Below are 22,957 nucleotides of genomic sequence, written 5' to 3'. Positions count from 1 at the left end.
TAGATTACATTAGTACCACTGAAGTTCATACAATGACCTTCTCTCATTAAACAGGAATAAAGAGATGTTATGAATCAAACCCACTGAGCAATTAAGAGTCCGTCTAAAACCAGGTTGTAACTGTTCATACTTATTCACCTTTTTCCTAGGCTGTGTGTGCTCCACTTCCTGTCGATTTCATTGGACATCATTGGTCATCTGACCAGTTTCATTGGATCAAATCGACAGGAAGTGGAGCACACACAGCCTAGGAAAAAGGTGAATAACTGTCCGTCTAAACCAGGCTATAACTGGTAAAGTGAACGTTTTTAGCGGTTCTAGGCTTAGCTTAGAGTTGGGCGGCTGTGGCTCAGGAGGTAGAGCAGGTCGTCCAATGATCCCTGGGTCGGCGGTTCGAATCCCGGCTCCTCCTGTCCACATGTCGAGGTGTCCTTGGGCAAGACACTGAACCCTACATTGCCTCCAATGAGTCGGTCGGTGTGAGCTCGCCACCATTGGTGTGTGGATGTGGGAAGTGAGGACGCTGGCGTCGACTGTTCGCCGCTTCACCTCCCAATGTATGAATGAATGAACCATTGTAAAGCACTTGGAAAAGCGCTATAAAAATGCAATTCATTATTATTATTGATTAGTTTTTTAAACATCTATATAGAACGCTGTTTGAAACGACATTGTTTCAACGTCTAATCTAAGCCTAGACCGCTAAAGATACTTTCATTTTTAGACCAGTTATAACCGATTTTTAAACGGCCATTTAAACGTATTTTACACGTCTAATAGCCCGAGAAATGCTCAGTGGGATATGATGACATTTGACATCCATTCTGATGGGAATCCAGCGCTACGTACAGTACCTGTCAGAAATCTTAACTCTTTTCTTATATCTCATCACAACATCAAGCTGATAGCAGTTAACAGCCTGTGATTTTTGCACAAAGCTAAACCATAGAAACACGTTCTGGAAAATAGTGCCTACTGGAAAAACAATCTTTTTTTTTTAATTCCTCCAAAGCTGCCTTTTTTTAATATATAGCGTGTCATCAACAAAATTCACAAACCTTTACATAAACTAAAACTAAAATGTGCAGATGTCTAAACTATAAGTGTAAACATAATGTAAACAAAATGTTAAATTAAAAGATTACATAATCATAAAACACATCTATTTTCCCTTTTCACTGTATATTGCTTGCATAGTTGCATACCCTTTGATTAAATAGCATTATACAGCAACGTTACTTAATATCCTTTGGTGGAAACAGGAAGTTCATCCGTGAATGTTTCTGTTCAAAAGTGCAATGTGTTATAAACAGAAAATAAATTAAAGCCTAATTAGACTTCTCCATGGAGCATTTTGCTGACCAGTTAGATTAGATCAAGATGAATATCTTCTCTTTGCACAGATGAAAAAGTATCCACTTAATGTTTTGTTTGACCATAAAGTGTACAAACCAGTGTCTCTCTGAATAATTGACTGATTTTCTGACTGACTGAAGCCCAATTTATTCTATTCATTATTATTTTTTGTTTGCAAAAAAATTATAGATTTTCTTTACTTTCTTAGCTCTCTGACTTACTGACTGCCAGATTGATTGATTGATTGATTGATTGACTGACTGACTGACCGATTCACTGACTGACCGATTCACTGACTGACCGATTCACTGACTGACCGATTCACAGACTGACCGATTCACTGACTGACCGATTCACTGACTGACCGATTCACTGACTGACCGATTCACAGACTGACCGATTCACTGACTGACCGATTCACTGACTGACCGATTCACTGACTGACCGATTCACTGACTGACCGATTCACAGATTGATTCAACTGATTCAACGTCAGCTATTGCTTTTGGAACAATGATAGGAAATATTTGCAACAAATTAAAACGACGCATTTTGCAAGCAAATAAAAAGTGTTTCTGTGTCAGGCATAATTTGCCATAGCAGATTGGGGCAGTTATTTTATCACATGGCCAGGGGGCTACATAAGGTTTCATAACATAAATCTACATGTAGCAGAAACCTAATCCCTCACAGAGTATATATATATATTTTCCAGATGTTTTCAACAACTTAAAAGTGCATATTTTACCCAGGTGAACATATCAGGGGGAAATGTCTAGTGTTTACTCTCATTGATTTGACTGAACAGAGCTGTAAAGGACCTCAATTCACCAGCTAGCAGACCCATAGTTGATGCATAATTCAACCCAGAGAGTATAAAAATGGACCCAAATAGACCTGTTTCATTTTTTGACATTCTTAGGGTTAAATTAACATTGAGGATTTTTACTGCGTGTCATGTGTAGATCCATAATCCATTGGGCTGAACTAAATCCTGCATTCCGCATCCCTCTTTAAACCGCCCTCTCGTTGTAGTCCACAAGCTGAACCATTTGTTTGCGGGCGTGGGAGGAAATGACCGGAGTGAGAGGTGCGATAGGGGTACCAGCGGTAGAGGAACCAGGGGTAGCACCGGGGGTCGTCCCGGGGGTCGTCCCGGGAGTTGTACCAGGAGTGGTTCCTGGGGTAGCGGGGATGATAACGACGGGGGTCAGACTTGGAACCTCGACCATCACAGCACGAGACTCGGGACGAGGCTCAGGCCGAGGCTCAGGACGGGGGGTCGAAGCGGCGAAGCGAGCCTCCCTGATCCGATAGGGACTCCTGTAGGTGGAGATGGGCGACAGCTCGGAACCCCAGCCCAGGTAACTCCCGCTGGACGGAGACGGCGCCTCGGCGCTGAAGTACAGCGTGGTGTTGGACTCTCCGGGGGCGCCGGGGTTCCTCTCCGGGGACGTCAACAGGGAGTGCAGAGGGGACCGCCGGTCAGGGGTCCAGCCGGGAGTCTTGAAGTCCAGCTCTGGGGTCGTCAACAGGGAGTGCTGAGGGGACCGCAGGTCAGGGGTCCAGCCGGGAGTCTTGATGTCCAGCTCCGGGGACGTCAGCAGGGAGTGCACAGGGGACCGCCTGTCAGGGGTCCAGCCGGGAGTCTTGACGTCCAGCGAGCAGACGGAGGACGAGACCGCCGAAGCCTCCGTCAGAGTGCCTCCGAAACTGTCGATGTGAGGAAGACTGAGACTGTCTGCTGGGTGGAGAGGAGATGAGGGCGTGGGCGAGCCATATGCAGCGCTCTGGAACTCTTCATCTCCTGACAAAACAAATGAGATTGAACTGATGTGACAGCTGTAATACAGTATGTGTGCAGCAGCACACCATACTGGCCCAATACTAACAAATAAACCCATGGCACAACGGTATGGAAAAGGTGAACAATGTAATGTTTGTAGTAGTCTTTAAATTCTGACCTTGTCTAATCAAATAATAATACTGGTTCTTCCAGTCTTCACAGTTATGATGATTCCGTGTTTCAGGCAATTTCTTTGAATTTAATTGGGCCAATTATATGCATGAGTGAACTTTTGTTCCAGAAATGCACGTGTATAGGGCCAATCACGTCATGCGTGGTGTGCGTACATATTGACTCCGTATCCTTTTGATTCAAGTACCAATTCCCAAGGTCGGGTGGTCGGTGGTGACAAATATGACGATAAAGGATTATGCTTTTGTTATCGAATGCTTAGCCTTCGCTGGCGTGCCTAATCTTCCGACGGCAGCAACAGGTATGGGGCGGGTCCATGCATGGGAGCTTCTTTGTGATATTTTCCACATTGACGTTTTCAAAGGCTATGTGCAGTAGGCTAGTTAGGGTGTGTCGTGTGTGCGTGCGTGCGTGCGTGTGTGCGTGCGTGCACCTTAGTGTTTGTAAAACATCTCACCTCTTTCAGAAGGTGCAGCGCTGGAATCTTCAACTTCCTCAAGGATCACTTCCTGAACTGGGAAGACCTCTGGAGGCGTTTTCATCCGTTTGATCTGAGTGGACGAGGCCTGTCTCACTGGTCTCTGTATCACTGTGGATGGAGCTGGCTTTGGGGGCGGGGCTTCCTCTATCACCTGTAGTAAAGCAAGAATGACTCGCGTCATAACCAAGCCCCCCAGTTAGGCTCTCCAACGTTGAGGTGCTGAGGAGCGCCTCTACGCTGTAGAGGCTATCATTTGTTTGGGCGGAAGTTGCAGGATTTTAGCAGAAGTATCGCCCAAGGAAATGACGTTGAGTGTTGGTGTTTGGTCGGGAAAATATCGTGTCCGGGGGAAATACATCTGACGGATGTGTCTAGCGCATCTTCAATGATATCAGGCGAGGGGAGAATATTCTGATTTTTTTCCTTTTTTTTTAATTTTCAGTCGGACTCTCGGCCACCGTACGCTACGCTCTACGGTCATATTAGCTTCCCATGCACTTAGCTGTTAGCGTGGCAGAAAGAATGCCTCGTCTCTCCTAATCCAGGGCGCTCTCCGTGGTTTTGATCTGCTGGATATACTAGCGCTTCATTTCTGCTCCTCATCCGCCTCTCGTTCAAAATATGAACGCTTTTTGGATCATGTATTGTTTCCGGGGGGGTTCAGAGTAAAAGCGGCCATGTCTTTCCGGCTGTATACATATATACATACATATAAAAAATCTGAGGCCATGGTTCTCAGCAGGAAATGAGGGAATGAGGCATTACCCCAGGTGAAGGAGTTTAAGTATCTCAGGGTCTTGTTCACGAGTGAGGGGAGGACGGAGAAGGAGATCAGCCGGAGAATTGGAGTGGCAGGGGCGGTATTGCAGTCGCTGTACCGCACTGTTGTGACGAAAAGAGAGTTGAGCCAGAAGGCAAAGCTCTCTGTCTACCGAGCAATCTTCGTTCCTACTCTCACCTATGGTGAGTGTGGGTCATGACCGAAAGAATAAGGTCGCGAGTACAATCGGCCGAAATGAGTTTTCTTCTACGGGTGGCTGGCATCTCCCTTAGAGATAGGGTGAGAAGTTCAGTCACACGGGAGAGACTTGGAGTAGAGCCGCTGCTTCTACGCCTGGAAAGGAGCCAGCTTAGGTGGTTCGGGCATCTGGTTAGGATGCCTCTCGGGCGTCTCCCTAGGGAGGTCCTCAAGGCACGTCCCACTGGGAAGAGACCCCGGAGCAGACCAAGGCGCAGTTGGAGGAAACACATCGACTCACTGGCCTTGGAACATCTCGGGATCCCCCCAGGAGGAAGTCACTAATGTTGCTCTGGAGAGGGAAGTCTGGAACACTCTGGTGGAGCTGTTGCCCCCGCGACCTGACTACGGATAAGCGGTTGAAGATGGATGGATGGATGGATGGACATACACTGTGTATATATACCTGAGGAGTCACTATAGGAACAGGCTGAGGTGCTGCAGGTGGAACCAGAGGAACCTGAAACATCACAAACAAAATTACTTTAATTACACCCAGTGCACACAGCACAGCAACACCCATTTTGGACTGAGGTCGATTAAAAAAAGGCTTCTAAATCTTCTTTTTCTGAAAAACCTATGTTTCTATGTCAGTGGTGCTCAACCTTTTTCATGTCAAGGACCCCCAGAATTATCTCTATTGGGCCACCGACCCCCATCTCAAAATATGTAGTTCCAGGGACCCCCCAGAAGCAAATATTTTAGTTAAAAATGTTCGCTCGGAAATATATATTCAATGATTTGCGCCACATTTTAACGATTTTTCAAAAATAGCAGACCTACAAGCTCGTAGCGCGCCACTCGGTGGCACGCTATGAGCTTGTAGATCTGCTATTTTTCAATAGCTAAATTATAACATAATGTTTAAAACACCAAAAGGGGTTCCCGCCCAAAATGGGTCAATTACACCCAGCGCACACAGCACAGCAACACAACTGTTTTTTACTTAGGTTTGGATGAAACTTCACACATAGGTTGTCCAAGGACCTGAATTCTGACACCAATGTCTAATGAAGTCCGATAGAAGTCCAGAAGAGTAGACATTAAACCTTTTGTGCACACAAGGGCAATATCACTAGGTTATTAATACCAGTAAGACGCCTGAGGGCGAGAATGGAGCGCTGGCGCTTTGGCATGGGGGGTCAGATCAACATATCCGCCTGGGTGACAGCAGACTGCTGGGCGAGCACTGGCGCTTTGGCATGGGGGGTCAGATCAACATATCCGCCTGGGTGACAGCAGACTGCTGGGCGAGCGCTGGCGGTTTGGCATGGGGGGTCAGATCAACATATCCGCCTGGGTGACAGCAGACTGCTGGGCGAGCGCTGGCGCTTTGGCATGGGGGGTCAGATCAACATATCCGCCTGGGTGACAGCAGACTGCTGGGCGAGCGCTGGCGCTTTGGCATGGGGGGTCAGATCAACATATCCGCCTGGGTGACAGCAGACTGCTGGGCGTGCGCTGGCGCTTTTGCATGGGGGGTCAGATCAACATATGGAATGAATTCTGTACTGGCCATATATGGAGCGTGTCTTGAGTGTACAGGGTTTGATGATGTCAGATCAACATATGGAATGTCAGAACAGGTCAACTCCATATATGGGGATCTAAGTTTTGATGAGGGCCCAGGTAGGGCCGGGCCTTAATTTGCGGGTCTGTTGAGAACTCGACAGCCGGGCGCGGCTGCACTAACAACTTTGGGGCAGGCCCGTCTAGAGTTTGAATGGACACCTTATCAGTCAAAATGGAGACATCGAAGAGGAAGGATGGATGGGGAAGGATCAACATATGGAATGTCAGAACAGGTTCTGACATATATCCATATATGGAGATCTAAGGGTTTGAGGTCAGATATAGAGTTGCTGGCCAATATTGATGACATCAGGGATCTCCATACTGTATATGGGCTTAATTGCGACAGGAGGTCGCATTTACTATGACATCAGGGATCTACATCACTGATGATGTCACGAGACCTGGACCCCATATATGGGGGCTTCCCCATGTATGGGGATTTTGAGTGATACACTGACTAAATTACTGATTTATCCGCTAAAATGTACATTAATTATTAATACCTCAAGCACATTGTTATAGAGCACCGAAGTCTGATGTCAATATCGGTTTAGGGGGCGCAAATCCACAGGTTCATGTACTTTTTATTTGCATTGTAATCCCCATAGGGGGATTTTAGATCGCCTCATATATTAACTGTGTTAAAAAAATAAACATGTCATCCAGGCCGTTTGACTCATATGGATATGAAGAATCAACTGACTGAGAGAAAACGCTATAGAGGGTATGCGCATGCATAAAGTGAATGGCAGATCGAGTGGCAAAGTGAGTGACAAAGTGAATTTAATGTTGTTTAAAGTCATTTAATTCAATCAAATAGGACTTTTCTGTTTGGATGTATGGGCTGTCAAGAAAGTCGTTTTTTGCCACTCAGTAGGCATTCCCGCATAACCTCCGGGTATGATGATGATGTCACGCTCTATTGTTACTGCTGCTGAATTAGTTACATTTTCGCTAGAAACAGACTGTATCATAATATGAGTGACTGAAGGTCGTAAACGATACAGAGACACACCTCACCTGACAATAACGCCGAGACAGCTTGTTTATTTTTGGACCACAATGCTTATAGTAGACGATATTAAGATCACCCCATGTTATTCTCCATAGAGAAATTACCTCCGTGAACCAGGGGAATCGAGGGGACGAGCGAGTGACGTCAGGAGACACTGAGTGGCGCGCTACGAGCTTGTAGGTCTGCTATTTTTGAAAAATCGTGAAAATGTGGCACAAATCTTTGAATATATATTCTTTCAGAGCGAACATTTTTAACTCAAATCTTTGCTTTTGGGGGGTCCCTGGAACAACAAATGGCTTAAACATCTGACCTGAGGAGGATGAGGAGCATCAGGAGAGTGAATGATATCTTCATCCAGACCCATCAGTCCAGCCAGACCTCCCTCCCCGTAGCACGAACAGATCTTGGACACGTCTCCGGTCTTGAGAGCTAAGCGAATCAGCAGCCAGTGATGGTGCTTCCAGCCCTCCCATTGGTGGGGGAGGTCCATCAAGGTCCCGCCTCCTGACATAAAGAAAAGGAAGAAATCATCATCATCATCATCATCATCATAAGAAACGGTAATACATGGGTATTAAATACTAGTGTAGGCAGGCAGGCAGACAGGCAGACAGACAGACAGACAGGCAGGCAGACAGACAGGCAGGCAGGCAGGCAGACAGACAGACAGACAGACAGACAGACAGACAGACAGACAGACAGCGTCCATCCTCTCCTGAACAACCATCATCAATATATCCTCATAATAAACAGGGTAATACAGTAACACATAAATAGATGATAGTGTACAGACCACACAGCGTCGCGTGGCGATGGAAGCTGGGCGTGGTCTTCTCGTCCAGGGACAAGATGGAGCCTCGGTCCATGCAGGCTCCGCTGACTCCTCTGTGACGGAGACTCTGGAAGATCTCAAAGGACTTTGGATGGAGGAAGCGGTAGTACAACACCAACGCTATGAGACCTACACGGAGAACGGAACAGAGTGCAGAGGAGAACAACACCAACGCTATGAGACCTACACGGAGAACGGAACAGAGTGCAGAGGAGAACAACACCAACGCTATGAGACCTACACGGAGAACGGAACAGAGTGCAGAGGAGAACAACACCAACGCTATGAGACCTACGCTAGGAGAACAGGTAAACAGAGAACCGGAAATACAGCACATGGTGGAACCTGAAACATCACAAACAAAATTACTTTAATTACACCCAGCGCACACAGCACAGCAACACACAACCCATTTTGGACTGAGGTCGATTAAAAAAAAGGCTTCTAAATCCCATGTTTCTATGTCAGTGGTGCTCAACCAGTTTTCATGTCAAGGACCCCCCAGAATTATCTCTATTGGGCCCATCTCAAAATATGTAGTTCCAGGGACCCCCCCAGAAGCAAATATTTTAGTTAAAAATGTTCGCTCTGAAATATATATTCAATGATTTGCACCACATTTTAACAATTTTTCAAAAATAGCAGACCTACAAGCTCATAGCACGCCACTCGGTGGCGCGCTATGAGCTTGTAGATCTGCTATTTTTCAATAGCTAAATTATGTTGTTTAATGTTGATCAATTATAACATCACATGAGAACAGGGGACGTGCAGAGAGTGTTAGAGAAGCAGGGGCTGAAATCCTGTACTTTTAAGACAAAAATAGCGAAAACAGCAGATCTACAAGCTTGCAGATCAGCTATTTTCGGGGCACAACCCAGCAGTCTTAATCTAGTGGAGATGCGGTGTGTAACGACATTGATTTCTAAACAAATTTGTTCAACGCAAAATACTGTGTTAAAATTCAGGAGACTTCGGGGGGAGCAATTCTCCTGAATGCTGCCTCCTGGCATGGCATGGAAAGGAAAGGAGTGGCCTTTGCATTCAACCTCCTCTTGTGAGTTGGCTAGTGAGATGCACCCTAGGAGACATTTATACTTCAAAGCCCAACAGTATTGCGCACAGAGAACAGCTGATATACAAGCTCACATTAGCCTGGCGCAGCCACACTAAACCCGCCCCTATTGCATATATGCCCCGAAGCCCAACGCAGTGGTATATTAGTATCGCAACGCGAGGCTAAGCTCACATCGCATCGCAGATGCGACTGTTGTGAGCGTAGAGGTATGCGTGCGCGACACCATGCGGGACGAAGCATACATTATACTTGATGGGCTGCAGGTGCGCGTGCAGCCGTGCACAAACAGGCTCTGCTGCCGTGATCATGAGCGCACCTCCCGTTCTTACAGCGACTGGAGGTGTGGTTTTGAGGACAACTGTTTTGAATTGCTATTATTGTTCAAACACAACAGAAACCAAGGATTATATATTTCAAGGGCGAGAGATCACAATACAAATCCTAATCATACTTCCTCCACACTGGGAGAAAAACAGCATCTGAAAGTTTGATGGGGCATTTTTTACACGTGAGTGCAGTTAGAACTTTTCCATTGCATCTTATGAGAGGTCAGAGGTGGTGTTCTTCTGCTGCCTTTATGCGCGCGCATGCCGTTTCTTATCAGTGTGACGTCGTCTGATAAGGCGTCCCTGCATGAGAACGGTCTACTCTATAACGTCAAACTTGCACAAACAGCACCCCCACCTGGTGATGAGAGGTAACTGCAATGAACTACAGTTGGAACGACAGCAAAGATCTACTAGTTAGTAACAGCGCTGACCTCACGAAAAAAGGTCACCTTTTTTATTTCGTAAATAATATTTATATCATCTTAGCCTACGTCATATTGCAATATTATTGTGGTATGACTGTAGGCTCATTTTTTCCAGTATTAGTGTTTTTCAGAGTGGATATATATCCACTCTGAAAAACACTAAAATATGACAGTGGTCATGTGTTTTTTGCAGTGGTGGAAAGTAACTAAGTACATACGATGCGACGCATTGTGAGCTTGTAGATCTGCTAGATGTTTTAAACATTTGTACTTTATATTTGTGGTACTGCAAGTACATTTTGATACCAATACTTTTACTTGTAACAGAGTATTTCTATATTTCAGTATCGATACTTTTACTTAACCCATTCTGGGCGGGAACCCCTTTTGGTGTTTTAAGCATTATGTTACGCTTTAGCTATTGAAAAATAGCAGATCTACAAGCTCATAGCGCGCCACCGAGTGTCATGCTGGCTACGAGCTTGTAGGTCTGCTATTTCTTTTAAATCGTGAAAATGTGGCACAAATTTGGAATATATATTCATTCAGAGCGAACGTTTTTAACTCAAATCTTTGCTTCTGGGGGGGTCCCTGGAACAACATTTTCAGATGGGGGTCGGCGGCCAATTACATATAATCTTGGGGGTCCTTGACATGAAAATGTTTGAGAACGACGAAACATGGGTTTTTCAGAAAACTGTCTTAGAAAACTTGGATTTAGAAGACATTTTTTTAGAATCGGCCTCAGGTCTAAATGTGAGTACATTTCCCACCACTGTTTATTTGTGATTGTGTGCGTTTCTGACGCGTTATTTGGAATCCCACCGCAGCTCCAGGAAAACCCCTGCTGTGATTGGCCGGTAGTCGCTGTGATTGACAGTTCTCGTTTTTGCACCTATGCCAAAAACCTAACCGTAACCCTAAACCTAACAGTAAAACTCTGCCTTTCCCCCGGGAGCCAATCAGACACATGGTTCAAGGCGGGTCCTGGATCCTGGAGCGGTGGTGGGATTCCAAATTGTGCGTTTCTGTCTTTCTGACTGTGTGTCTCTCTCACCAATCAGGAAGCTGCAGAACACAGCTGCTGGGATGCCCACCGTATCCCATGATGCCATGGTGAACAACCAGGAAGAGGCCAGCAGGAGAAGCATGTTCTCTAAGAACATGGCCTGGACACAGAGAGAGAGAGAGAAAAGAGAGAGAGAGATCATAGTCAGCTGCCAGACTTTTAACCAACTCCAAAAGACGCGACCACATCACCCCCATATTAGCTACCCTCCACTGGTTACCCGTTAGTTTCAGAATTGATTTTTAAATTTTACTCATGACTTTTAAAGCCCTGAATGGCCAGGCTCCTAGCTACGTCTCTGACATGCTGAAACCCTACAGGCCTGTGCGCCCACTCAGGTCCTCAGACAAGGCCCTCCTGGAGACCCCTACAGCTCAGCTTGTCACTAAGGGCGGCAGGGCCTTTGCAACCCGGGCCCCCATACTCTGGAATGCCCTACCTACTGACCTAAGATTCGCAAAATCAATTTCCACTTTTAAAACTCTGCTGAAAACCCACCTTTATCTTAAAGCCTTTTCCTAACTGTCATTATTGTATTATTATGTATGTTTTGTAGTTTTATGCCGGCCATTGCATGGATTGATCTTTTATTGTTCTCTTGATGTAAAGCACTTTGTGACTTTGTCTAGAAAATGTGCTATATAAATAAATTCATTATCATTATCATTATCATAGTCTGGCAATAGAGAAGGGCAGACACAGACAGACCTGGCTGCCCAGAGAGGAGAGGATGTGCTGTCACTGTGATGACGGAGCTATAGAGACAGAATTACACTTCTTAACACAATGTAAAAACTACACAAATAGAGAGGAGTTCTTCCCAAAATTTGAAACAAATTTCCCAGAATTCCGAAGTATGACAGAAAGGGAGAAATGACCACTCCTTCTGGGGGAACAGAAATAATGTGCAGTTTTGGCTGCAAAATATGTCAATTCCTGTCACAAGAAAAGGGACAACCAGTAGGACACACATACAGTAGGCCATGTTTTATTTTCTGCACCACCTGCTTTATTTTATTTTTATTTATTTTTTCATTTTATTGATATTATGTTGTTATGATGTTGTTTGTCATATCTGTGATTGTGCTTTGGCAACACTTGTAAAATGTCATGCCAATAAAGCCTGTTGAATTGAATTGATTTGATTTGAATTGAATTGAATTGAATTGAATTGAATTGAATTGAATTGAATTGAATTGAATTGAATTGAATTGAATTGAATTGAAATGAAATGAAATGAAATGAAATGAATTGAATTGAATTGAATTGAATTGAATTGAATTGAATTGAATTGAATTGAATTGAGAGAGAGAGAGAGAGAGAGAGAGAGAGAGAGAGAGACTCACATGTTTATTGCGACCATAGGTCGCATTTACTATTAAAACTGCGATGATATCATATTAATCATGGTATACTGGTACATAAGCATACATCAAGTAAATACACACACACACGCATGCACACATGCACACACACACACACACACACACAGGGGCAGGCGGTGGCTCAGGGGTAGAGTGGCTGGATGGTAACCGCAAGGTTGCCAGTTCGAACCCTGTGGGCTCCCCCAGAGTCAGCGTCGAAGTGTCCTTGAGCAAGACTCTGAACCCCTAATTGCTCCCGATGTGCTGGTTGGTGCCTTGCATGGTTTCCGCCGCCATCGGTGTATGAATGTGTGTGTGTGAATGGGTGAATGTAATGCACAATCTATGTAAAGCGCCTTGGATAAGGGCGCTATAGAGCGTCGCAGTCCCGCCCCCTCGAGAGACCCGGAAAAGAAATCCCCGTTCATTTTTCAGAAAGTATTTATTTAAAGACATTTACGCCGCGGACAAAGCCAACTCTTGTCGTGACAAATAATGACAATAAACACAATGTTTTGGGCCAAACAAAGAATTAGAAAGTAGAAAAAAAATGGCAGGTTACAACACTTTTTTTGTTGTTTTTCTTCTTTGTAATTATTAGTTTGGTCCAAAATATTGTGTTTGTTGTCATGATTTGTCACGACTCGAGTTGGCTTTGTACGCCGCTTAAAAGGTCTTTAAATAAATACTTTATGAAATGTCTATGGGAAAAATGCATTGGGATTCATTTCCTGGGCCTGGCGTCGTCATGACAGGGGGCGGGACTGCGACGCTCTATATAAATGCACCATTTATTTACCACAGTCACACCTACCAGGTAGAATCCATTTATTTACCACAGTCACACCTACCAGGTAGAATCCATTTATTTACCACAGTCACACCTACCAGGTAGAATCCGAACATGCGGTATCTGGATGGTCCTTCCTTCACATTGAGGAAGAAGAAGATGTGAATGGCTCCCAGCACCAGGTTGAAGATTCTCCAACGGCTTGTGGTCTTTATGATGTCAGTCTGTTGAGAAACCATCCAGAATGTTGCACCCAGCCAGTGGACACCTACACGCACGCACGCACGCACGCACGCACGCACGCACACACACAGTCACACAGTCACACAACATAGTATACATAACAGTGTAAGTTGTAGTTGCATTTACTTGTACACATATGTGTGTGTGTGTACATATGTACACACACACACACACACACAGAGCCTTCTTTAGAGCAGACTGAGCCAGTCTTTTGTTTTGGAGTGCCGCCTTTTCCACTCAAGTTTGTTTTATGAGTTAAAGTAAAGACTTCCGCACACCCGGTAGACAATTTAGAGCAGGTGCGACGGTGACGAGGCATACAACGCAGGAGAAAGGAGGGACACCCGCACAGCTGCCACTTGTCAGGTTCAAGAGCATTTATTTTTAACGAGCAACGTTTCGGTCTTGCGACCTTCCTCAGGCTATTAAGAATAAATTATTACAAGAATAATAAATAAAACACCGAAACTAAAATAACTCTAAACCACACGCACGCAGACACACAGACACGCAGACACGCAGACACACACACAGACACACACACACACACACACACACACAGTGCAGAACCCATGTCTGGAGAAGAACTTCCAGGAATAGCTGATCTTTTGATAAAAATTAAACCAATTTATTCTTCAATTGATGCTTCAGTCAGCTTTAAAAGCTTTAAAACCTGCTACTGTTTTAAACACCTCCTGATGTACCACCATTACCATTGTGATGATGTACCTTTACCATCTGTGTAGCCTACATACTGAGCCCTGGGAGACTCTGGTCGGCCCATACTAAAGGGTTTAACTTATTTAGGCCTGACGGCGAAATTTAAAAAATGTCTTTTTAAAATGTTTCTATATCAATGGTTCTCAATATTTCATGTCAAGGACCCCAACAATTGTAATATTGTAAAATGTAATATGCCGCCGACCCCCATTTGAAAATATGTTGTTCCAGGGACCCTCCAGAAGCAAAGATTTGAGTTAAAAACGGAAACTCTGAAAGAATATAATATTCAAAGGTTTGAGGCACATTTTCACGATTTTTCAAAAATTGCAGACCTACAAGCTCGTAGCGCGCCACTCGGTGGCGCGCTACGAGCTTGTAGATCTGCTATTTTTCAATAGCTAAAGTATAAGATAATGCTTTAAAACACCAAAAGGCGTTCCCACCCAAAATGGGTTAAGTGGATAATAATGTAGAACACATACAGTATACCTACAGTAGCAAATAGAGGACTCACCGATCACTCCCAGGATCCACTGTTTGAAGATCCGCGTGAAGAGCATCAGAACAGCGAAACGAGCCCCCAGCATCCCAACCTGAGACAGACGGACATGATGGGGAACAGGAAGAACAAACATTTAAAAACATTTTGGAACCATATATGAAAGTATTTTAGATTGATTTGAAGTAACTATACCCACAACACACACTCCACTACACAGAGTACCAAAGTCCTGACATCACTCCTGCTACCCCTACTGTAGGAGGGGGGTGCATACTTAGTTTAGACTAGTCATTGGTTAGACATGGGTTAAGGTTAGGTTTAGGTGTCCTGCCCCGTGGGAGGTTGGATTTAGGGTGAGGGTTTGAGATAGGTTGTAGTTGTAGGACTAATGACTGGTCTAACCAATGACTAGTCTAAACCAAAAACTGTAGGTCACAGAGTTATTGGAATTTATAGGGAAATCTTAGATCGCGTCATATTTACCGTACTACTACTATTTACTTTATTTGTTTATTTGGACATTGCTTATTAATGGACATTACATATGAATGCAACGTAAATACACCGGATTTAGCAACGGTGCTAGTTTGCATCCACAGACACACACGCACGCACGCACACACACGGCAGTGTACCCACCCTCCACACCAGTCTACAGAGCAGGGCCGCAGGGGTCAAGGAGAGGTGTCCTGGTCTGATGAGGTGACAGGCTCTGGCATAGAGGACCAGCGCCCAGGCCAGAGATATGACACAGACCACAAAACACACCGACACTGCAGGCAGGCAGACAGACAGACAGACAGACAGACAGACAGACAGGCAGGCAGGCAGAGAGACAGACAGACAGACAGGCAGGCAGGCAGGCAGGCAGGCAGGCAGGCAGGCAGGCAGGCAGGCAGGCAGGCAGGCAGGCAGGCAGGCAGAAAGACAGACAGACAGACAGACAGACAGACAGACAGACAGACAGACAGACAGACAGACAGACAGACAGATTAAATAACTTAATTCACATTCCACTGGGATTCATTTACAGTAGGCCTAACATCTGAATAACCTGTTTTCCATTCTGTTGAGTTTCCATCCATCTCCACTGTCCTTTGTTGGTCGTTCTTGCACCCGACACTCTGATTGGTCTTATTAATGTAAGGCCCAGAACTAATGCAGGGCCTTTATTAGCACTGGCTGCAGACACACATAGCACCCCCCACTGGCTGCAGACACACATAGCACCCCCCACCCCCACATAGCGTGCTGTAGCTCCTCTCAAAAGGCCATGACCCCCCAAAATAATCATATTTTCTTTCTGGGCAAGCCCTCATTTTCAACGTAGCCGAGGTTACAATACATAAAATACAGTCACAAAACAATATATCAAGTATCAAATTATAAATCAGGGTAAATTACAAAGGAACTTTATACAGAACAACCATCAGTAAAATAAATCAATTGAAGCAGGAGCAATCACGGTGAAAAATATTCTGGAGCATTATTCCTTTGAACTGACCGAAGGATGGCAGGGAGCTCAGTTTTAAGGAGTTTTGGAGTTCATTCCATGAAGTTGGGCCATTGACAGAAAAAGCTGTCTTGCCCAACTCTGTCTGGGCCTGAGGAACCTTGAGCCTTAAGAAATCACTAGAGCGGGTCTGATAGGTGCTATTGTTCAGTTCCATCATGGAACAAATATAGTTAGGGACTCAGGGAGCATCCCAGCAATGGCTTTATATAAAAATAGGTGCCAATGCTTATCTCTCCTCAGAATTTATAAAACAGAATGTATTGCTATACAGAAAACCTAGCTTTTGTCTTAGTTTGGAGACAAGATCAACAATATGAAATTTAAAAGAAAGTTTGCTTGTAGATCGGCTATTTTCACAAATTTTGCCTCTTTCTTAAAGAATTTGACAATTTGGCCAATGTTTGACAAGTTTTAAAGTAGTTTGTTGATTGGTTTTCATGCAGTAATTGTCTTTTTAGGTATTAAAAAGGTCTTAATTTCTCTTAAGTCATCCATAGAGCACCGAAGTCTGACATCAATATCGCTAGATGGTGCCTTTTTTTATTTGTATTATAATCCCCATAGGGATATCTTGGATCGCATCATATAAGAACTGTGTTTGAAAAATAAACAAATAATCCCGGCGGTTTCACTGATCACTGATTCTTCGGTTGAAGAGATCAGTCAGAAGAATTCTCAGTTGAGAGAAAACGCTAAAGTTACTGCTGCCGAATAAGTTACATTTTCGCTCGATACAGAGACACCTCCCTGACAATACCACAGAGACTGTTTGTTTATTTTTGGACCACAATTCTTATATGAGACGATTTCGAGATGACCCCCATGTTATTCTCCATAGAGAAAAACTTCCGCGAACCCCTTGGAAGTCGGATCATCCAGGGGATGAGCGAGTGACGTCAGGACTTTGGCGCTCTATAGAGCGTCGCAGTCCCGCCTCCTACCCTGGACCAGGAAATTATTCTCCGTTCATTTTCCTCATAGACATTTCAGAAAGTATTTATTTAAAGACGTTTACGCAGCGGACAAAGCCAACTCGAGTCGTGACAAATCATGACAACAAACACAATTTTTTAGGCCGAACAAATAATTAGAAAGAAGAAAAGAACGGCAGGTTACAACACTTTTTTTGTTGTTTTTCTTCTTTGTAATTATTTGTTCGGCCCAAAAAATTGTGTTTGTTGTCATGATTTGTCACGACTCGAGTTGGCTTTGTCCGCGGCATAACCGTCTTTAAATAAATACTTTAAGAAATGTCTATGGGAAAAATGCATTGGGTTTCATTTCCTGGTCCAGGGTAGGAGGCGGGACTGCGACGCTCTATAGCAGGGTTCCCCAATTCATTTTCCTCAAGGGCCATATTTTGACTAGGGTACCAGGCTGGGGGCCGATTCCGCACGCGTGAGGTCGAGGTCTTGCCCTGAAAATTCATTTTCAGGACAAGACCCCATTTGAAAAGGATGCCCAGTTTGACATGCATAGGCTACTGACCCCCATTTAATGCCATTTATATCTGGAACCCCTCCGTGGGCCGCAAGGGGGCGCTCCTTGGGCCGCAAATGGCCCGCGGGCCGCCTATTGGGGAACCCTGCTCTATAGTCACTTCACTGTGCATCTGGGGACCCCCCTCCCCCAAAACCCTGCGGACCCACATGTTGAGAACAACTGTACCAGCAGAGCATTATAGATTCTGTGTCTATACCTGGAGATTTGAGTCCAATATCAGTGCAGATGAGGACATATGTCTGCAACAGCGTCTGAGGCAGAGTGACCACCAGGGCTTCAAATAGACGTAACACCGACACGTCAGCCTGCTGCATGATCTCACCGTAAAGGTCCTCGTCTGGCAAACACATGCACTCTAACAGCCTGGAGAGAGAGAGAGAGAGAGAGAGAGAGAGAGAGAGAGAGAGAGAGAGAGAGAGAGAGAGAGAGAAAGAGAGAGAGACATTTGATTAATGTGCTATTTGTCCCAAAGGTTTTATACCACCCACATTAACCCATTTTGGACTGAGGTTGATTAAAAAAAACAGTTTTCTGAAAAACCCATGTTTCTGTGTCAGTGGTGCTCAACCTTTTTCATGTCAAGGACCCCCAGAATTATCTCTATTGGGCCACGGACCACCATCTCAAAATATGTAGTTCCAGGGTTGCAATAAGTTATTCCAAGCTAAACTTTCCAGCAAATGCAGTTCTTATGGGTTTTGTTGCAATGAATGAAACACAGCTCTCTGTTTACACAGTTCTTCATTCCCTTTTAATTGTACATAGCCTACTTTATTATTTTGTATTTATATATATTTTTTAATACACCTTTTTTTAGTTTCTTCTACCTTTTGAAAATGCCCAGATGCAGAAAATGCGTCCAGGTGAGAGACTTCATGCGGATTCGTCCATCCGACAGATACCACAGATAGCTGAGCCACTGAGGAAACCAGCCTGAGAATGAACAAAACAAACAAATACATCATGTTAATTAAATATCTTAAAGGCACAGTGACTTCAATATCTCTATATTTAATTATTATTATTATTTTTGTTTTTTACTAAAAGAAGATTTAATGACTCTTTCATTATGTGATGCAGAGGTAAAGGTAAAACCATTAACCATATTCATAAGTAGACTATCATCATCTAAATGACTTGCGTTAAATGCAATATGTTAAGTATTTCTTTTAAATTCACAATATGCGTCCAATATTGAATGGTATTAGGTATACTCCACGTCTATAAATCTCTCTGTGGCTTGGCACCTGCAAGCTCTGGTCCATAGCCTTCTACTGCTTCTACGATTCTGCCCATATAAGGCTATGGGACTTTCGGTTTTAAATCTCAAATCGAAATCAGACCAGCCTCTCCTCTTTAGCGTATTGTAAAAGAACGTTTTTGCTACTCACCAAAACAAAGGCGGGTTGTGTCATTAGAAAGCCTACTTTCCTTAGTGGACGCACTCTGAGCCCCCCAACACACGTATAAACGGTACTTTTTGGCCAGAAAGGGATTTTTTTTCACCGGAGGAAAAATATTCTCTATGAGGCAGTTCTCTGGGCAATATCGGTAGAGGGCGCATTGGAGTAACTAAAAGTATTTTTTTCCCGGTGGAAACAAAATCCCTTTTTGGCCAAAAAGTACCGTTTATACGTGTGGTGGGGGGGCTCAGAGTGCGTCCACTAAGGAAAGTAGGCTTTCTATTGACACAACCCGTCTTTGTATTGGTGAGTAGGTCAAATGTTCGTGAGATTTCCACTAAAGAGGAGAGGCTGGTCTGATTTCGATTTGAGATTTAAAACCGAAAGTCCCATAGCCTTATACTGCAGGGCAGAATCGTAGAAGCAGTAGAAGGCTATGGACCAGAGCTCGGCACCTGCATGCCTACCTAGGAGAAGTTCTCCATCCCTACCACCAGGGACGTGCAGAGAGTGTTAGAGGGGCAGGGGCTGAAATCCCGTAAGAGGGCACTTTTAGACAAAAATAGCTAAAATAGCAGATCTACAGGCTCACAACGCGTCGCGCTGCGACACGTTGAGAGCTTGTAGATCAGCTATGTTCAGGGCACAACCCAGCAGTCTTTATCTACTGGAGATGCGGTGTGTAACGACATGGATTTCGAAACAAATTAGTTCAACGAAAAATGCTGTGTTCGCGAGTTCAGGAGACTTCGGGAAATAAAGCAATTCTCCATGAATGCTGCCTCCCGGCATGGCATGGCATATAGTAAATGCTGCATGCATTCGTGGTCTGGAGAGGGCAGTTGTTTTACAGACTTGGTAAAAGGGGCAGGGGCTGAAGCCCCCTTTGATGTCTATGTGTGCACGTCCCTGCCTATATCACTATGTTCTCCATTACCCCCTCCGGGGCTCTGCAGCGTGATTATGAATCCCACCAACGTTCTAGGGTAGACCCGCCTCACCATGTGTCTGATTGGCTCCCGGGAAGGCACAGTTTTACTGAGGTTAGGCCGTTCGGGTTAGGTTTAGGGGGGTGCAAAGTTAGTTTAGACTAGTCATTATTGGTTAGACATGGGTTAAGGTTAGGGTTAGGTGTGCTGCCCCGTGGGGGGTTAGGTTTAGGGTGAGGGTTTGAGATAGGTTGTAGTTGTAGGACTAATGACTGGTCGCAAAAACGAGAACTGTCAATCACAACGACTACTGGCCAATCACAGCAGGGCTTTCCTAGAACGTTGGTGGGATACATAATAACAGCACTGGTGTTCTTTGTTCATGCATGTCAATCACCAATCAATCAATAAATAGATTGATTGATCAGAAACATCGTTATAATGATATGTATACCTGCTAGTAGCAGCACAGCAGTGAGGGCAGCTAGGTAAGCATAGCAGTAGTCGTGTCCCATCCAGAGGTAGTAGACAAAACAGTAGATTACTGGGGAAGACACGCACGCGCGCACGCACGCACACACACACACACACACACGCACACACACACACACACACACACACACACACACACACACACACACACACACACACACACACACACACACACACACACACACACACACACACACACACACACACACAGATCATGCTTCGTTCCAAAGTGTCTCTGCGATTCATTTTCAAGGGCCCACAATCTGATGATCCTCATTTTGACGAGAAGATTATTGCTACACGTGATTTAGTCCGATACTGTCTGTCATTTGGTCCAGTATTCTTTAAAGTTGCCTGACCCTGACTGTACAGTATTTACTTGTAATTTAGGCTACTATAGGTACTATTTTCAATTAATTGAGTACAAGGCTTTCTTAGTTTCATCCCTTTAGCAGACATTGTATTATATACTGTACGTCCCTGTGCCTGTCCCAAACTAATACAGTAGGCCTATTCAATCAATCAATCAATCAATCAATCAATCAATCAATCAATCACATATGGTTTTATTTAACTATCAATTATTTATCTGTGGACCCCCCAGAACCCACTCTGGACCCAAGGGGTTCACTGGACCCCACATTGACCCTACAGTAGCACCATTATTACCACTATTGCACCATAGTGTAATAGCATGGAAAAGTCACTGTTTAGGCTACAAGCTCGTCATGTCACTCTAGCAAAGTGATTGATCTGTGTCTCCTACTTGCCCCACAACAAGGATGCGGGCTGGAAGCGACGGATGTTTACGCCCCTTTTGGGACATTTTGCTGGGCCCTATACTGTCCATAGTAGCATAATGCTATAAGAACAGCTATTCTTTCATCTATGGCAGAGTGCCAGAAGTGTGTGTTTACCGTACGCATCATGCAAAGTGCAAACAAGGCTGCATGTCTATGTGTGTGTGTGTATTGTGTAGCCAGCCATACATATCTTCCTGTGTGTGTGTGTGTGTGTGTGTGTGTGTGTGTGTGTGTGTGTGTGTGTGTGTGTGTGTGTGTGTGTGTGTGTGTGTGCTGCTTGTGCATTAATTAACCCAATTTGCCTTCTGTGACCTCTATCTAATCTACACACTGAATTTGGTCAAATCAGCAGAGAAACCTGCAGTATCCTGCTGACCGCTGAAGCACTTCTATATGTTTCTGTTCTAAAACACAAATAAAGCTCTGCCCCCCCCCCCCCCCCCCCCCCCCTCGTTTCCTTCTATACCCCTCCTTCCCTCCATCGCCCCTCTCCTCCATCACATCACGGTGTAACCTGACCCATTTCAGCAGCCAAACTGGCGGGCCGGTATATAGGTAGGCTACTCTGTCTTGTGTGTATCTATATAGGCCCCATCCTGGGACTGGGAGGAGGGGGGGGGGAGTCCGCCCATCCCCGTGCCAGCCGTGCCCATTCAAACACAACAACACATCTAAAAACAAAATGAGCGCTGCCTATTAAACAACATGATTGTTGTTGTTATCACTAGTATTAGAAGTATGACAGCAATGTGGTGAATGATGATGATGATGATGAATGATGACAGAGAACATTGTGACTGCGACAACTCCTCCAGCATGAGTCTGCAGTTCTCTGCAGTCCCTCCCGGACGGAGGAAACAGACCAGACCGCAGTGCAGAATGTCTGTCTGTCTGTCTGTCTGTCTTACTCATGCATTAAAAAAAAACAATCCTATAAACAATCAAATCTCTTAACATGTTTAAGTTAACATGTTTAATTATAGTCATGAATGAATGCAAAAAAAGGGAGACACAAACCAAAACATTGATGCGTGTATGTGTGTGTGTATATGCGCGCACGCGCGCGTGCTTGTATATAGCGTGGTCACACACAGTCACACACACAACACAAGACAACTCACGCGCGGTCCTCTCTGCGACGATCAGGAACGCGGTGAAGAAAAAGACACACACTTGGCAGCACGAAGCCGAACACGAGCCTCCGCGGCTGGACGCCACGGACGCCGAGTAGTCCCTCATCACACCGACCAGGTCCGGAGCTCAGATCAGCATCAGATGTCTCTCTCTCTCTCTCTCTCTCTCTCCTTCAGGACCCGTCCGTTCCGTAACCGTTCCGTCCGCCCGGGAGTCGCTCCAGCGGCAGCCCGCTCTCTTGGCTCCGTTCTCCCGCTTGGAGGGGTCCCTCCACTCTCCCAAAACGTCACCGGCCGGCCCACACCGGCCCGCGCACCGTTAAAGTGATAGATAGAGCTATCTATTAATAGACAGGTATAGCCTAGTGGTGGTGATATGATGGGTAAACATGTAAAC

General features: G+C 44.9%; 1 protein-coding gene across 1 annotated transcript; it reads right to left on the bottom strand.

The window, feature by feature from the left end:
- Positions 1 to 936: 936 nt before the first annotated feature.
- LOC306920941 (uncharacterized protein) lies at positions 937 to 22,669 on the bottom strand. Its single transcript, XM_079497941.1, has 13 exons — positions 22,549 to 22,669; positions 20,587 to 20,676; positions 18,628 to 18,733; positions 17,997 to 18,163; positions 15,421 to 15,554; positions 14,794 to 14,872; positions 13,412 to 13,581; positions 11,148 to 11,259; positions 8,220 to 8,387; positions 7,737 to 7,930; positions 5,240 to 5,293; positions 3,792 to 3,966; positions 937 to 3,163 (listed from the first exon to the last, which is right to left on the bottom strand). Exons 1-13 carry the CDS (start codon positions 22,664 to 22,666, stop codon positions 2,370 to 2,372), a joined length of 2,361 nt encoding a protein of 786 aa, XP_079354067.1. The 5' UTR covers positions 22,667 to 22,669; the 3' UTR covers positions 937 to 2,369.
- Positions 22,670 to 22,957: the final 288 nt, after the last annotated feature.

The sequence above is a fragment of the Electrona antarctica genome, assembly GCF_951216825.1.
Source record: "Electrona antarctica genome assembly, chromosome: 3".
Lineage (NCBI taxonomy): Eukaryota > Metazoa > Chordata > Actinopteri > Myctophiformes > Myctophidae > Electrona > Electrona antarctica.
This window is presented reverse-complemented; position numbering and strand designations above follow the sequence as displayed.

Coding starts and splice junctions, on each gene's coding strand:
- LOC306920941 (XM_079497941.1), bottom strand. CDS start 22,666: ATGAGGGACTACTCGGCGTCCGTGGCGTCCAGCCGCGGAGGCTCGTGT. Junction 15,555..17,996: donor TATTGGACTCAAATCTCCAG/GTATAGACACAG, acceptor GCCTGCCTGCAG/TGTCGGTGTGTTTTGTGGTC. Junction 14,873..15,420: donor TCTGTAGACTGGTGTGGAGG/GTGGGTACACTG, acceptor CGTCTGTCTCAG/GTTGGGATGCTGGGGGCTCG.